The 15591-nt window shown below is 44.7% G+C and overlaps 1 protein-coding gene across 3 annotated transcripts in view; it reads right to left on the bottom strand.

The window, feature by feature from the left end:
* Positions 1–15591, bottom strand: part of LOC141052331 (target of Myb1 membrane trafficking protein-like) — a 140348-nt gene that overhangs the window by 83276 nt on the left and 41481 nt on the right. For all 3 annotated transcript variants that reach the window (XM_073549546.1, XM_073549548.1, XM_073549547.1), the window contains exons 5-6: positions 9367–9501; positions 7993–8151 (exon numbers count right to left, since the gene is read on the bottom strand). In XM_073549546.1, the coding sequence (XP_073405647.1) occupies positions 7993–8151; positions 9367–9501 (294 nt within the window). The remainder of the gene's footprint in view (positions 1–7992; positions 8152–9366; positions 9502–15591) is intronic.

The raw sequence follows: 15591 nt of genomic DNA, 5'->3' as shown, positions 1-15591 counted from the left end.
AAATGCTTACAACCGGCCATTATTGACAAATACATGTTACAACGTATTAAAAAAGGATCAACATCAAGTAACCTCGATCTGCAGACAGAAAATACAGAGAGGACATTCCAGCCCGTCCGGGGGAGGAAGAAGTGGCGCTGAAAAGACTTTTTCATGTGGGTAACCAGAATTTGCATGAAATAATGTGAAAAATGAAAAGAATTTCCATTCAGTGAGACATTCCTAAAGTCTCATCTTCGTCCTGTGTAAGGATTCTATGGAAGGCAATGAATGTGCAAAGATCCTTCTGGGCATAAAAAATAAATCCTATTATTAAGTGATGAAGGCGATGGGAAATGATGCACTTTATGTGACAATTACTTTACAGCCATTCAATCTATATTACATTAAATGCCACTAGAATGTCGGGGAAACTGAAGACTGCAGGGGAGACGAGCAAACGGGTTTATTTTACATTTCTAAGGATTCTTTGTATGTATCAATAACCGTTTCCTTATAGTACGATCGTGTTCCCATTCCTAACCCGCCCATTAGAAGGCATTTTCATTTGTTGTTTTTACATCATTTACTTATTTGTGGCCGACGTGGCATCTTGTAAACTGCGTTAATGGAAACTTTAAAAAATGTACTTGAAGAGGTTGTCCACTACTTTAGCCTTAGGATAGGTCATCACTGTCTGATCAGTTGGGGTCAGAAAACTTGCACCAGCGCCGATCAGCTGTTCTCGGTGGCGCCAGAGATACTCACTTGCGCAGCTGCTCCGTCTCCTGATAGTAGCACATCCACCTCCTACTGATTTGAATAGGAAGCGATGCGCAGTACCCTGCCTCAACCACTACAAGTAGACGGAGCAGATCCGCAAGCGAGTACTTCTGGCCGCCACCAAGAACAGCTGATCGGAAGGGGTGCTGGGTGTTGAACCCCGACCGATCAGTCATTGATGACCTATCCTAAGGGTAGGCCATCAATGCAAAAGTAGTGTACAACCTTTTTAAAGAGGAAACAGCCAGGGACCCTGGGAAGAAGACAGAACAGGTTTATCGCCGCTTCTGTCTTCTCCTTTACCAGTTACATAGTTCTCATCGAGATCAGTGAACAGAAGCATGAGCATCTGTAGGACCTGGCGATCATATGAATTGGTCGCTGCCAACATAAGAGATGCTGGGTCCTAGCAGACCCACGTTAGCCCTGCCAGTGACTTCTGTCATTCCAGTGGCAGGGTTTTACTTGTAACTGGGGCTTCAATGAGCAACCCAATTACAATGGAGAAAAAAAATGAAGTAAAAAAATGTTCCTCAGAAATAGTTTACGAGATTCTGTGGGACATATTGTGTAAAAATTGTAAATCAGCATAAAACATCGCCAAGTACAATTAAAAACAAAAAAGTCATAAATAATAAAAAGTTCCCAAAAAAAATTTTTTGTGGATACATGAAATTGTTATCTCTATATATAAAACTGAATGTGTGTGTGTGTGTGTGTGTGTGTGTGTGTATCACCAACCAATCACGAAGCATCTTTCATTTCAACAGAGCTGTTCAAAAGAAGCTGAGCTATGATTGGTTGCTATGACCAACAGTTTTCCTTGCAACCAATCACTAAGCATCTCTCATTTCACCAGAGCTGGTTAAAAGAAGCTGAGCTGTGATTGGTTGCTATGACCAACAGTTTTCCCACTTGACAACACCTCAGCAGACACTGACATGGTGGGAGAAATCTAGCATCCCCGGGAACATAAGCTCCCAGCCATTGTCTGCCCCCCAGAAAGGAGCAGAGAGCACATGACAAATGAATCCCTCCTCCCTGCCCATATCCCCATCACACATCCTCCATCCGATAGGCACATCTTCCCTCTTAAAGGGATCATTGGTATGGAAGTCAGAGCAAATCCATCCAGCGCTTTGGTTTTGACCCCAGGCCTTTCTTAGGGCAAATCCACTCTGCACTTTGGTACTGACCCCAGGCCATTCTTAAAGGGATCTCCGGCATGGAAGTCAGGGCAATTGCCTTCAAATGCTCTGGTACGGACCCCAGGCTCTCTTAAAGGGATTTCCTGTATGGAAGTTAGGGCAAATCCCTCAGTGCTCTGATTCTGACCCCAGGGTTCTATTAAAGGGATCATTGGTATGCTAGTCAGGGCAAATCCACTCAGTGCTCTGGTTCTGACCCAAGGCCCCTCTTAAAGGGAGCCCCGGTATAGAAGTGAGGGCAAATCCACTCTGCGCTTTGGTACTGACCCCAGGACTCTCTTAAAGGGATCTCCGGTATGGAAGATATGGTAAATCCCTCAGCGCTCTGATTCTCACCCCAGGTTTCTATTAAAGGGATCATTGGTATGGAAGTCAGGGCAAATCCGCTCAGTGCTCTGGTTCTGACGATAGGCCTCTCTTAAAGGGATCCCCGGTATGGAAGTTAGGACCGTTCCACTAAGCACTCTGGTTCTGACGCCAGGCCTCTCTTAAAGGGATCCCCGGTATGGAAGTTAGGACCGTTCCACTTAGCGCCCTGGTTCTGACCCCAGGCTGACGGGATGATGTGGGATATTAGGGGTAGCAGTCCGGTGGCTCTGGCTGACGGGATGATGTGGGATATTCGGGGTAGTAGTGCGGTGGCTCTGGCTGACGGGACGATGTGGGATATTAGGGGTAGTAGTCCGGTGACTCTGGCTGACGGGACGATGTGGGATATTAGGAGTAGTAGTCCGGTGGCTCTGGCTGACGGGACAATGTGGGATATTAGGGGTAGTAGTCCGGTGACTCTGGCTGACGGGACGATGTGGGATATTAGGAGTAGTAGTCCGGTGACTCTGGCTGATGGGACAATGTGGGATATTAGGGGTAGTAGTCAGGTGGCTCTGGCTGATGGGATGATGTGGGATATTAGTGGTAGTTGTCCGGTGGCTCTGGCTGATGGGATGATGTGGGATATTAATGGTAGTTGTCCGGTGGCTCTGGCTGACGGGATGATGTGGGATATTCGGGGTAGTAGTGCGGTGGCTCTGGCTGACGGGACGATGTGGGATATTAGGGGTAGTTGTCCGGTGGCTCTGGCTGACGGGATGATGTGGGATATTCGGGGTAGTTGTCCGGTGGCTCTGGCTGACGGGACGATGTGGGATATTAGTGGTAGTTGTCCGGTGGCTCTGGCTGACGGGATGATGTGGGATATTCGGGGTAGTTGTCCGGTGGCTCTGGCTGACGGGACGATGTGGGATATTAGGAGTAGTAGTCCGGTGACTCTGGCTGATGGGACAATGTGGGATATTAGGGGTTGTTGTCCGATAGCTCTGGCTGATTGAATGATGTGGGATATTATATTGAATGTGGCTATGCGGAGAGGGCGGGGCTCTACACTCAGATATATATCTAATATATAAAGCGCAAAGTGTGTATGTATGTATGTATGTGTGTATGTATGTGTGTATGTATGTCCGGGATAGGCATCCGCACCGTCGCAGCTACAGCCGCAAAATTTGGCACAGTCACACGTCTGGACCCCGAGAGCGTCCTAAGCTATGTTGTGAGGCGAAATTTTAACCCCGCGCAATCCAATTCACCAAACAATTTTGCCCCTATCTATATAATGGGGAAAAAGTGTGTGCATGTCAAGCCCCGCCCCTCAGTATGATGTCATAATGCCCCTATCTACATAATGGGGAAACAGTGTGTGCGTATCAAGCCCCGCCCTTCATTATGATGTCATAATGGTTGCCATGGCGACGCTGATTCATCATAGGTTGCAAGCCCCGCCGTTCATTATGATGTCATAATGGTTGACTATGGGATGGAGGATGTGTGATGGGTATATGGACACTGGACTATGGGATGCAGGATATGTATGACGGGTATATGGGCACGGGACTATGGGATGGCGGATATGTATGATGGGTACATGGGCACGGGACTATGGGATGGAGGATGTGTGATGGGTATATGGGCACGGGACTATAGGATGGAGGATATGTATGATGGGTATATGGGCATGGGACTATGGAATGGAGAATATGTATGATAGGTACAGTGGGGCAAAAAAGTATTTAGTCAGTCAGCAATAGTGCAAGTTCCACCACTTAAAAAGATGAGAGGCGTCTGTAATTTACATCATAGGTAGACCTCAACTATGGGAGACAAACTGAGAAAAAAAAATCCAGAAAATCACATTGTCTGTTTTTTTTTCATTTTATTTGCATATTATGGTGGAAAATAAGTATTTGGTCAGAAACAAGCAATCAAGATTTCTGGCTCTCACAGACCTGTAACTTCTTCTTTAAGAGTCTCCTCTTTCCTCCACTCATTACCTGTAGTAATGGCACCTGTTTAAACTTGTTATCAGTATAAAAAGACACCTGTGCACACCCTCAAACAGTCTGACTCCAAACTCCACTATGGTGAAGACCAAAGAGCTGTCAAAGGACACCAGAAACAAAATTGTAGCCCTGCACCAGGCTGGGAAGACTGAATCTGCAATAGCCAACCAGCTTGGAGTGAAGAAATCAACTGTGGGAGCAATAATTAGAAAATGGAAGACATACAAGACCACTGATAATCTCCCTCGATCTGGTGCTCCACGCAAAATCCCACCCCGTGGGGTCAGAATGATCACAAGAACGGTGAGCAAAAATCCCAGAACCACGCAGGGGGGACCTAGTGAATGAACTGCAGAGAGCTGGGACCAATGTAACAAGGCCTACCATAAGTAACACACTACGCCACCATGGACTCAGATCCTGCAGTGCCAGACGTGTCCCACTGCTTAAGCCTGTACATGTCCGGGCCCGTCTGAAGTTTGCTAGAGAGCATTTGGATGATCCAGAGGAGTTTTGGGAGAATGTCCTATGGTCTGATGAAACCAAACTGGAACTGTTTGGTAGAAACACAACTTGTCGTGTTTGGAGGAAAAAGAATACTGAGTTGCATCCATCAAACACCATACCTACTGTAAAGCATGGTGGTGGAAACATCATGCTTTGGGGCTGTTTCTCTGCAAAGGGGCCAGGACGACTGATCCGTGTACATGAAAGAATGAATGGGGCCATGTATCATGAGATTTTGAGTGCAAACCTCCTTCCATCAGCAAGGGCATTGAAGATGAAATGTGGCTGGGTCTTTCAACATGACAATGATCCAAAGCACACCGCCAGGGCAACGAAGGAGTGGCTTCGTAAGAAGCATTTCAAGGTCCTGGAGTGGCCTAGCCAGTCTCCAGATCTCAACCCTATAGAAAACCTTTGGAGGGAGTTGAAAGTCCGTGTTGCCAAGCAAAAAGCCAAAAACATCACTGCTCTAGAGGAGATCTGCATGGAGGAATGGGCCAACATACCAACAACAGTGTGTGGCAACCTTGTGAAGACTTACAGAAAACGTTTGACCTCTGTCATTGCCAACAAAGGATATATCACAAAGTATTGAGATGAAATTTTGTTTCTGACCAAATACTTATTTTCCACCATAATATGCAAATAAAATGAAAAAAAAACAGACAATGTGATTTTCTGGATTTTTTTTTCTCAGTTTGTCTCCCATAGTTGAGGTCTACCTATGATGTAAATTACAGACGCCTCTCATCTTTTTAAGTGGTGGAACTTGCACTGTTGCTGACTGACTAAATACTTTTTTGCCCCACTGTATATTGGTATGGGACTATGGGATGAAGAATATGTATGATGGGTATATGGGCATGGGACTATGGGATGGAGGATATGTATGATGGGTATATGGGCACGGGCCTATGGGATGGTGGATATGTATGATGGGTATATAGGCACGGGACTATGGGAGGGAGGATACGTATGATGGGTATATGGGCATGGGCCTATGGGATCTTGGATATGTATGATGGGTATATGGGCACGGGACTATGGGATGGAGGATAATTATAATTTGTTATAACTAACCACAGTTAGTTACTATGCCCGGGCATCGCCGGGCTCTTCAGCTAGTGTATATATATATATATATATATATATATATATATATTAAGGTAGCGCCTATTGTTCATGTTGAGGGACACTCACTCGGCAGCGGATTAATCACGTCAGGCACGGGTTGTTCACATAAATCAGTCCATCTGGTTTATTGTGCAGCATAAACCATATAGCAGCAACAGTCTTACATCAGACCAAATGAAGATTCATAGTGGAGCACGGCTCCCTTAGTCCTGTGGTCACACAGGCTGTGCTTTGTCCAGCAACCAGGCTTTACAGTCTCAGTTAATTCCCCCTGTCCGGGTTACCTCTTAGCTGCTTCTCAGTCCTGACGTCCCTTCCCTCCTGGGGAGTGTCCAGTACTCACAGGTTATTACACACAGGCCACACACGGTCAGCGGCGTCCACATGTGCGCTTCAGGAAGGTAGCCCACCTTCCAGCACAACAGCCTTCCGGGACCTTTCCACACGGACCAATCAGATCCAGGCACTCACTCATGTGACCTACCCTGGTCACCTTATATGGTCAGTAGCCACGCCCACTGGATGACATGGCTATGACCTCATTGCAGGTCCTATATCAGACACCCATATACAGGCTTACTCTGGGCGTTTTTAGACACACGCCCCTGGGTGGGTTTGTAGGTGACTGGTTCCACCTGTCTCACCAGCCACCTGAAAGCTCTCCCTGATACATTGTAACAAAAACCTCAGCAGTACCTCTGCTGATCAACACTCGTTCAAGGTTGCATCCCAGGGCCACCCCCCTGGGATACATAACGGTCATTTAGCATCCTGCCGTTCATCCTATCTCCATTACCACAATGGATATGCGTGTGTGCATGACCCATACAGCGCCCCCTAGCTGTCACAGTGGTCACTGCACCACAAAGATATAATCATTATAATTTGTTATAACTAACCGTAGTTAGTTACTATGCCCGGGCAGCGCCGGGCTCTTCAGCTAGTATGTATGTAATAAAATCTAAGAAGCAAAACACCTAGGCATCCATACAAATGTAGTAACTTGGAGAATTCAATCTAAAAGGTTACTTAGCATGAAACGGGAATACTAAAAAAATAGAAACAAAAAAAAACTTAAACCCCCAAAAAAATAGTTTTTTTTATATTTTCATCAGAAAGAAAACTATTCTGCTTCAAAATATAAAGGAAACACTTAAACAACACAATGTAACTCCAAATCAATCACACTTCTGTGAAACCAACCTGTCCAGTTATGAAGCAACAGATTGTGAATCAATTTCTCCTGCTGCTGTGCAAATGGAACAGACAACAGGTAGAAATGATAGACAATTAGCAAGACAACCAGTATAAAGTAGTGGCTCTGCAGGGGGTGACCACAGACCATGTCTCTGCTCTCACACTTTTTGGCTGTTGTTTTGGGCAGTAGAGGTCTACAACCCTCAGAAAGACATGGAGGGGGCTTGTAAGAGGACAACAATCCAGCAACAGGACCGCTACCTCCTCCTTTGTAAAAGAAGGAACAAGAAGAGCAGTGTCAGAACCCTGCAAATTTACCTGCAACAGCCACTACACCATGCAGGGCGACTGGCAGATTCGACACTGGCTCCTCTGCTCTTCATGGATGAGAGCAGGTTCACACTGAGCACAGGTGACAGAATCCTCCAGCATGACCGGTTTGGCAATGGGTCAGTAATGGTGTGGGGAGGTAGTTCTTTGAAGAGCCGCATAGCCCTCCATGTGCTAGCCAGAAAATGGTGCAAAAACTTCACAAATCGCCAAATTTTGTGCGCAACCTCGTGCTGTGCAGAAATTTTGCAACAAGCATTTTATGCCGGATATGGTGTAAGCTCTCATGTATCAGCCCCAAAGTTTTTTCTACACTCATCTGTTTTGAGACTGGACAGGTTTTTCTACTATTTCCTTAATTGGATGCTGGTTGGCAGCGTGATCCGTGCACAATTATGGGATGGAAGTAGAGAGTCGGCGGACTACCTCTCCCACTGCAGCCTTCATTCGTTACCTGTACATCCGATGGGTTGACATATCTTGCCATGAGGCTGCAATAGATAGAAAGCTCAACTTACCTGTTCAGATGTGGGGATTATCGGAGCGTCGCCTGGGGGTCCTGCAGGAGCCTGACTTGCATAAGGGGGTGGTGCAGGACGACTAACTGAACTGCCTCTTTGAAGAGTATCAGGAGGTGGCAAAACCGGTCGTGGCATGGGGTCGGGTGTGACAATACTCTGGGGAAGAAACAATTGAGCAGTAAAAGTATTTATTTTCCATCTTGGCATATATGTTAATATTATGTTCACATACTTGTGTTCTAGAGGAAATGCAGGAAAAATGGCAAATTGCAATTGATTTTCATGCTTCTTCAGGAGCACACCGCTCCCCAACCCTCCGGCTTCCCGCTTGCCGGGGGGCCAGGATGCTCCGGAAAATTGATGGCTAGACCAGTGGCATGGCTACACTCCTGGTTTGAACTGGGCACTCTGCCAGGCTGCTAGTAAAATATTCCAGCTGTCACAAGATATGGGGAAGAACATACAAGTGTCCGGCAGATATGGACCAGTCTGTATTCCAGTTCACATTCACAGCATTGTAAAAGAAAGTGTGTGTGTGTGTATATATATATATATATATATATATATATATATATATATTGTGGGGAATAGATAGCTCAGCTGGGATCTTTGCTTTGGCACAAGCGTGTGGCTATGAAGTAACTGCAGCAGACTAGCAATTTCCACATGGATATGGACACGGCATATTTATTGTGCACACTTGTTATTCAATGTTACACATGCCAAACATGAAATAAAACGTCTAAGGCCGTCTGGCCACTAACTAACAATAGCAGGCTAACTACAAAATAAACCTATATAACAGCAAACAAGTCCATGTAATCTTACTGTGTCAGCTCCCAGCTCAGCAGACCAGAGACTGAGAGATCCCAGCTCCTCCTGATTATATCAGCTGGACCAGTCAGGAAACCAAAACCTGGATTGAATAAATGGAGGGGAACTACCAGTCCTTTCCATGCTGATCACTAAGGAAACCAGGACTGGATTACAGTGAAATAAACTGGCTTCATCATCAGTACAGGGAGACATATGAAATGAAACGGGGAGAAATATACCTGTTTTCTAGTACCTCTCCCCTTGGCACCTCACAATATATATATATATATATATATATATATATATACACACACACACACACACACACAACAAAGGATCTGCTAATATGCAATGGGTGCAGGTCACAGCTCACCTCCACCCCCTTCCTGCGCAGACACAGATCATAGAGCATGCCTACAAACTGCTGACTATTGCCCATGAGGCTGCAGTAAAGCAGATCTCTAAATGCAGGTAATAGAAGCTCAGGAGAGATGATTACCCCATAATAATGTAAAAAAAAAAGAAAACTATATATGGCCCCAATGAAGAACTTACCGCCTGGGGTGTGTGAATAGGAGACAGAGTGTCCAGATCAGTCATTGGAAACTCAAGCCCTTTCCGTCTCAGGTCCTCGTAGACGGTGACCACCCCCGTTAGGTCCGGAGTGCTGCGGAAAGCATCGGCCCATGCCTGTAATTAGGAAACGGGAGATGCTTAAAATGTCAAATAAATTCAGTATCATTTACAGCTGCACAGAGTATGAAGATTTTGCCACATGTTATGAATTACTCGTTATTCTATAGAATGCATTTAATAATATAATAGTATTTGCAATTGATGAGGTTATTCGGAGCACTCCGGCCGGTAAGAGCCCGGGACGGACGGCTTTTCTCCTCATTTTTACAAAACGTTTCGGGAACAACTTAGCCCCACTATGACACAGGTCTTTAATTCCATTACCGGCGAGGCCCCATTTGTTCCACAATCTTTAGAGTCTTTCATCACAGTGATACCGAAACCGGGTAAGGACCCTACGGTGGTGACCAATTACCGTCCAATATCACTCATTAATGTGGACGTGAAACTCTACGCAAAAATCTTGGCCAACAGACTGGCTCCCCTTCTGCCTTTGGCTGTACACTCGGATCAGGTGGGGTTTGTACGGGGAAGGGAGGCGAGAGACGGGATAAACAAGACCCTCATCCTGACTGCACATGCTAAAATAAAAAATAAACCAATGGCACTACTGTCGATTGACGCAGAGAAAGCCTTTGACCGGGTACACTGGGGGTTCATGTTCTCGGCCTTACGACAGATAAGCCTGGGGAGCCGCTTCCTACAAAGAATTGCGGCTCTATATTCCAGCCCTTCGGCGAGAGTTAGGGTCAATGGCGCATTGTCAGACCCTATAGTTATTGGAAACGGCACACGACAGGGATGCCCTTTGTCACCCCTCTTATACACGGTGGTCATGGAACATTTGGCAGTAGCTATTAGGAAGAACCCCAGTGTACACGGTCTATGGGTGAACCATGTCCATTATAAGGTTTCTCTTTACGCGGATGACCTTTTATTGTATATATCTCAGCCACACATTTCCCTCCCATCACTAATGATGGAGTTTAGAAAATATGGTGCAGCCAGTAATTTTAAAATCAATCTTCAGAAAACTGAAGCCCTTAACATATCCTTGGGACAAGCAGAACTTACGAGAACAATGGGGAATTTCCCCTTTAGATGCAAGAATGGAGCTATTCAATATTTGGGCGTTCAAATTCCTACTGACATGACCGACCTTTATAAACTTAATTATTTACCCCTTCTGGAATCGACCCTGAGGCGATTGAGGGAATACGGACGAAAAAATATCTCATGGTTTGGGAGGATGAACTCTTTCAAGATGGATGTTCTTCCCAGATTTCTGTATTTGTTTCAGGCGGTCCCGATCACTCCGCCGAAGGCATTCTTCCAGACCATCAGATCCGCACTGATCCGATTCGTTTGGCAGGCTTCTAGGCCCCGTTTAAAATATGCCAGTCTGACTGCTCCAAAGTCCAGAGGCGGTGCAGGTCTCCCTGACTTAGAACTTTATCATAGGGCATCCACATTAGTACGCCTGTTTGACTGGCGATACAGCCATCGCTCTAAACAATGGGTCCAACTGGAACAGACATCCTTTGACATTCCCTTAAGACACCTCCCTTGGATCCGATGCTGTGATTTTGCGGCAGGCGGCTCTGAGGGATCGACCGTTTTTTTGGTACAGGAGACATTACGACTATGGAATCGCATAAAAATTAAGAAGGGATTAATTAGTGCCCTGAACCCGTTGACACCAATTTTTGGCAACCCAGACTTTCCTCCAGGACGTTTCAGGGACCGCTTCTTGGGCTGGCATATTAGTTCTGATTTACTCTTGGGGCAAGTACTGGTGGGAGGAGATATTCCATCTTTGGGGTCTCTACAAGATCAGTTTCCCACTGAGGGGCTCTCTTGGATGAAATATAATCAGTTGAGATCGTTTGTTCAGAGCCACATAGCTGGTCATACATCTCACCTCCCCGAGACAAGACTGGAAAACTTATTACAGCAAATAGAATCCCCTTCCCACTTGATCTCTCTATTATATAGAGAGCTCCAGGTTGAGAACTCGGAGACGATCCCGAGCTATATCCGGGCATGGGAGGAGGAGATGGGATGTAGATTCTCGGTAGAGGATCTTAACAAAGCCTACCTATTTACACATAAAATGTCCCCGGCCGGGGGCGCACAGGAGAAAAATTTTAAGATACTGACCAGATGGTATCTGTCCCCCGTTAGACTAAAGTCTATCTTTCCGTCGGTGGAGGACACTTGTTGGCGGTGTGGAACCGAGAGGGGCACACTATACCATATATGGTGGCAGTGCTCCGCGATACAGCCCTTCTGGAAGAGAGTGTTTCTGGCTTATCAAACAATTACTGGTGATGATGTCCCCCCTTCCCCACAAGTCGCCATCCTCTCGATCCTCCCAGGCTCCATATCAGCTCAGAAACGGAGCATTCTCAGATTTTGTATAACTGCAGCACGTATGGTAATCCCACGCCATTGGAGGGCAACATCACCGCCAACCATGGCGGAATGGGTGTCAGAATTTGCAGAAATTTTCCGAATGGAAGAGCTGATGGCCGAGATGGAGGGGGACAACTCCCGCTTGATTCGTACTTGGCGTCCATGGATCTTGTTCAAAGAAACTACTGGGCTGCCTCGACTGGTTGAGGAGGCTTCTTAGGGGCCGGTTCGGGAGTCTAGCGCCCAATTCCCCCCCTTTCTCCCACATTCTCCCTTCTTTACTACCCCTAAACGTCCCAATTATAATTTTTGTGTTCTTTCTTCCCCCTTTTTTTTTTTTATTTTTTATTTTTATCTTTCCTTCTCTCTTCTTCTTTCTATAACACACCCCCACTGAGGAATGTAAAAGATATTTTGAACGAACGCTACTGCACTGTTCCTGCCCATCTATGGTATTAAGAATTAAGATAATGAGAGGAAGGTTTGCTCCCCTGGCTGCACCATTTTATGTAAGCAGAATGTTTAATGCAACCCTTATGGTGGGGTTAATTAATACTAAGGGCCAATTATTCGGGTGGAACTTGGGTAGCGACAGTGGATATGGGTATACTCAACATGCATTCTATTGGGAAGATGCGAAACTTTACCTCAAGCAGATGTGATAAAGTTATAAGGGATTGTTATAATGTGAAATTGTTCAGATGATGTACAATCTTTACGATTTTGTATGTTTATTTTGTTTACTCTGTCTGTCTATTTGATGTCTCTTTCAATAAAAATAGATTCAACATAATAGTATTTGCATCATTTTTCCATTTATGATTCCTATGTGTTTGCTTGCCTAGATGCCTTTTAGCTGAGCCTCAGTAAGGCTATGTTCACATCATGTTTTCGCAACACATCAACGCTTCCATTGGCACTTTAGTTTGGAACCCTGAAAAATGGGATTTAACCCCAACCCCTGACCGGGCCATTGCCTTCAATCAAGCTGATGGTGTCCTTATGTGCTCAGCATGACTTCATTTTGGCAGTGCCGCACTTTGTGAAATGGGTCACAAAAACTGGGGGAACGGTCTGCCTCATTAAACTTAAAGTTAATAGCCCTGTGGGCGCAAATGCCTGAATACCAGTTTTCAGGGCTTCAGATGAAATGCCCAACGAAGCCACTGACGAATGTCAAAAACGCAATGCGAAGTTTTATATGGCTATTCTATCAGAGTAACAAATAAAACACAAAAAAAATTCACATTCCACTAAAAAAAGGAGTTTTTATTGTCCATTCACATAAAAAAATACTAAAATGTTCCAGCTGTCACAATGGTGATTAGAGCTGTCAGAATAGATTTACTCTTCTGGTTTTCTCTAGCTCAAAAGTCAGCTAGCTTTGCTGTGTAGAATGAGACTGAAAGAGCAGAGCCATTTCATTATCATTAAAGGGAACCTGTCACCAGGTTATGGCCATCGCCGTTCAGGCCTTATCAACAGCATTCTATTATAGTGCTGTAGATAAGCCCCCAATCCAACCTGCAAGAGAAGAAAAATAACTTTTATTATACTCACCTGCAGGGCTGTCCAGTCCAAAGGGTGTCGCTCTTTTTGGTCTGGCACCTCCCATCTTCTTGCGATGCAGTCCTATTTCTAGGTTTGTGTGGATGACACGTCCCTGTGTCATACACACAGGCTCCCTGGCATCGCGCTCTTGCGCAGGCGTACATATCTGCCCTGTTGAGGGAGGAGCAAGGTACTGCACTGCGCAGGCGCCGGGAAAGGTCAGAGAGGCCCAGCGCCTGCGCATTGCAGTACTTTACTGGAGGCACCAGACCAAAAAGAGAGACATCGGTGGACCGGACCGTCCGGCAGGCGAGTATAATAAAAGTTATTTTTCTTCTCTTGCAGGTCTGCTCGGGGGCTTATCTGCAGCATTATAGAATGCTATATATCAGCCCTGAAAGGTGGTGGCCTTATCTCATATTGGCCAAAACTGCTGACAGGTTCGCTTTAAGGAATGGATGAGTTATCGGACAGTTCTAATGTAAACCTGGAGAGCTAGTCACTCCTTGTTCTCTGGTAAAGGGCTATCCTTCACAGGAACTGTAGCCATATAGGACAATTCTCTGTCAAATGGCTCTTATTCATGTCAGCATCTATAAAGCACAGATGTAAAATCGAACAGGAGACATTTCATTTAATAAAACTATTTTCTAATCTAAATCACATTTTTTACTTTAACATGACACAAAAGGAACATCGCAGATCTCAGTCTTCTGCAAAACCTGGCTGCCATCAGGTGGTGGCCATGAAATATCTCGATACACTGGATCTTAGTCTACAGGGTAGCATACTTGGGTGAGAATTCATGAAGGCGTTCACGGCAGAAAATTGTCTTATTAAAGGTCACGACGCGCAAGGGGAACGGCCAACAGCAGCCCGACAAATTACGCCAGAAAATAAAAAATAAATTCTAGGAAAAAAAAAATCTACTCTGGAGCATAGCTGGCAATATTTCAGATTTTAATGCAATTTTCAGTCCAGTTTTAGAAAATTTCCATAATATGTTTTGATGGCAAAATTGACATCTCCAAACGATAAAACCATTAAAAAAAAAAAAATTGTTGATGCAGAGGAAAATGATTAATTGTACAAGTCAGTCATGCCTCTCCCTGAGGTCCCCATACACCCTAGATAGTGGTCAACATACATGCGCGCTCAGTTTGTCAAGTGTGCACGTATTTTCAATGGGGAGAGAGGAGTCCGCTTTCCACCGATGCCCTACTCTCCGTGTTTTGGCAGTAGGAATGCTGTCACATCGGCAGCTCATGTTACCGCTGCAGGCAATCACTAAACTTAGTGGCTCAGCCAAGGTAGATGGCAACCAATACTCTGAGCGGGGACATGAAGAAGGGGCGCAACTGCTCTGTTATGTTACATATATAAAAACATTAGGAGTCCAATTTTCTAAAAGTGGAAAACCCCTTTAATTATCTATAATTTCTTTATGGTCCCATGCAGCCTTCCACGTCAGGCCTTCTGCAGAACAAAATCCCCATGTGAATGTCTTCCACTCGTTTCATCCTTTGCATTGCAAAAAATGTAAATTGACATGTTGCGGATTGCAAATGGGTCACACTATAATCTAAAAAAAAAAAACTCTTTGCCTCGGATTCATCACTGTCTCTGCGCCTTCTTTTTCTGGACTAAAAAAGGTTCTGACATTGACTATTTATTTGTGCCTAATCCATATTTTAACTTCAACTTTTTTATTTTTTTATAAGTTTACTTTGTTTCATCAAGTTTTTGGTTTTTTTTTGCTTGAGTGGTTTTCCCTGTCTAGACGCCTTAGCCTTATTCATGATATGCGACTAGTGAAATGTCACAAAGTGTGAGTACAATATCTAATTTTATACCTTGCGCAGTTGAAGACTAACGTATGACATAAGGAAAGATTATGCGATATTTAAAAAAAAAAAAAAAGATAAAAGAAGAGCATCTTTGATTCGGCACAACATTCATCAACCTGAGTGTGCGATTTTGAAGACTGTAGTGCATGAATAAAAGATGTCAATAAACACCATAAGGCAAAAAAAAAAAAAAAATCGCTTATAATAAAAAAAATGCAAAAATAAGAAATATAAAAATAAATAAAGAATTTTTGGACATGTTCTGACGTGCAAAAAATAATCTTGCAATTTTCACACTGGCCACTGGAGCTTTTTTCAGAAGGCTCCTTAT

This window comes from Dendrobates tinctorius, unplaced genomic scaffold, assembly GCF_039654945.1.
Source record: "Dendrobates tinctorius isolate UK_male_01 unplaced genomic scaffold, ASM3965494v1 ptg000159l, whole genome shotgun sequence".
In the NCBI taxonomy this organism is placed as follows: Eukaryota; Metazoa; Chordata; class Amphibia; order Anura; family Dendrobatidae; genus Dendrobates; species Dendrobates tinctorius.
Note: the sequence above shows the minus strand (reverse complement) of the source record. Positions and strands in the feature narration are given on the sequence as shown.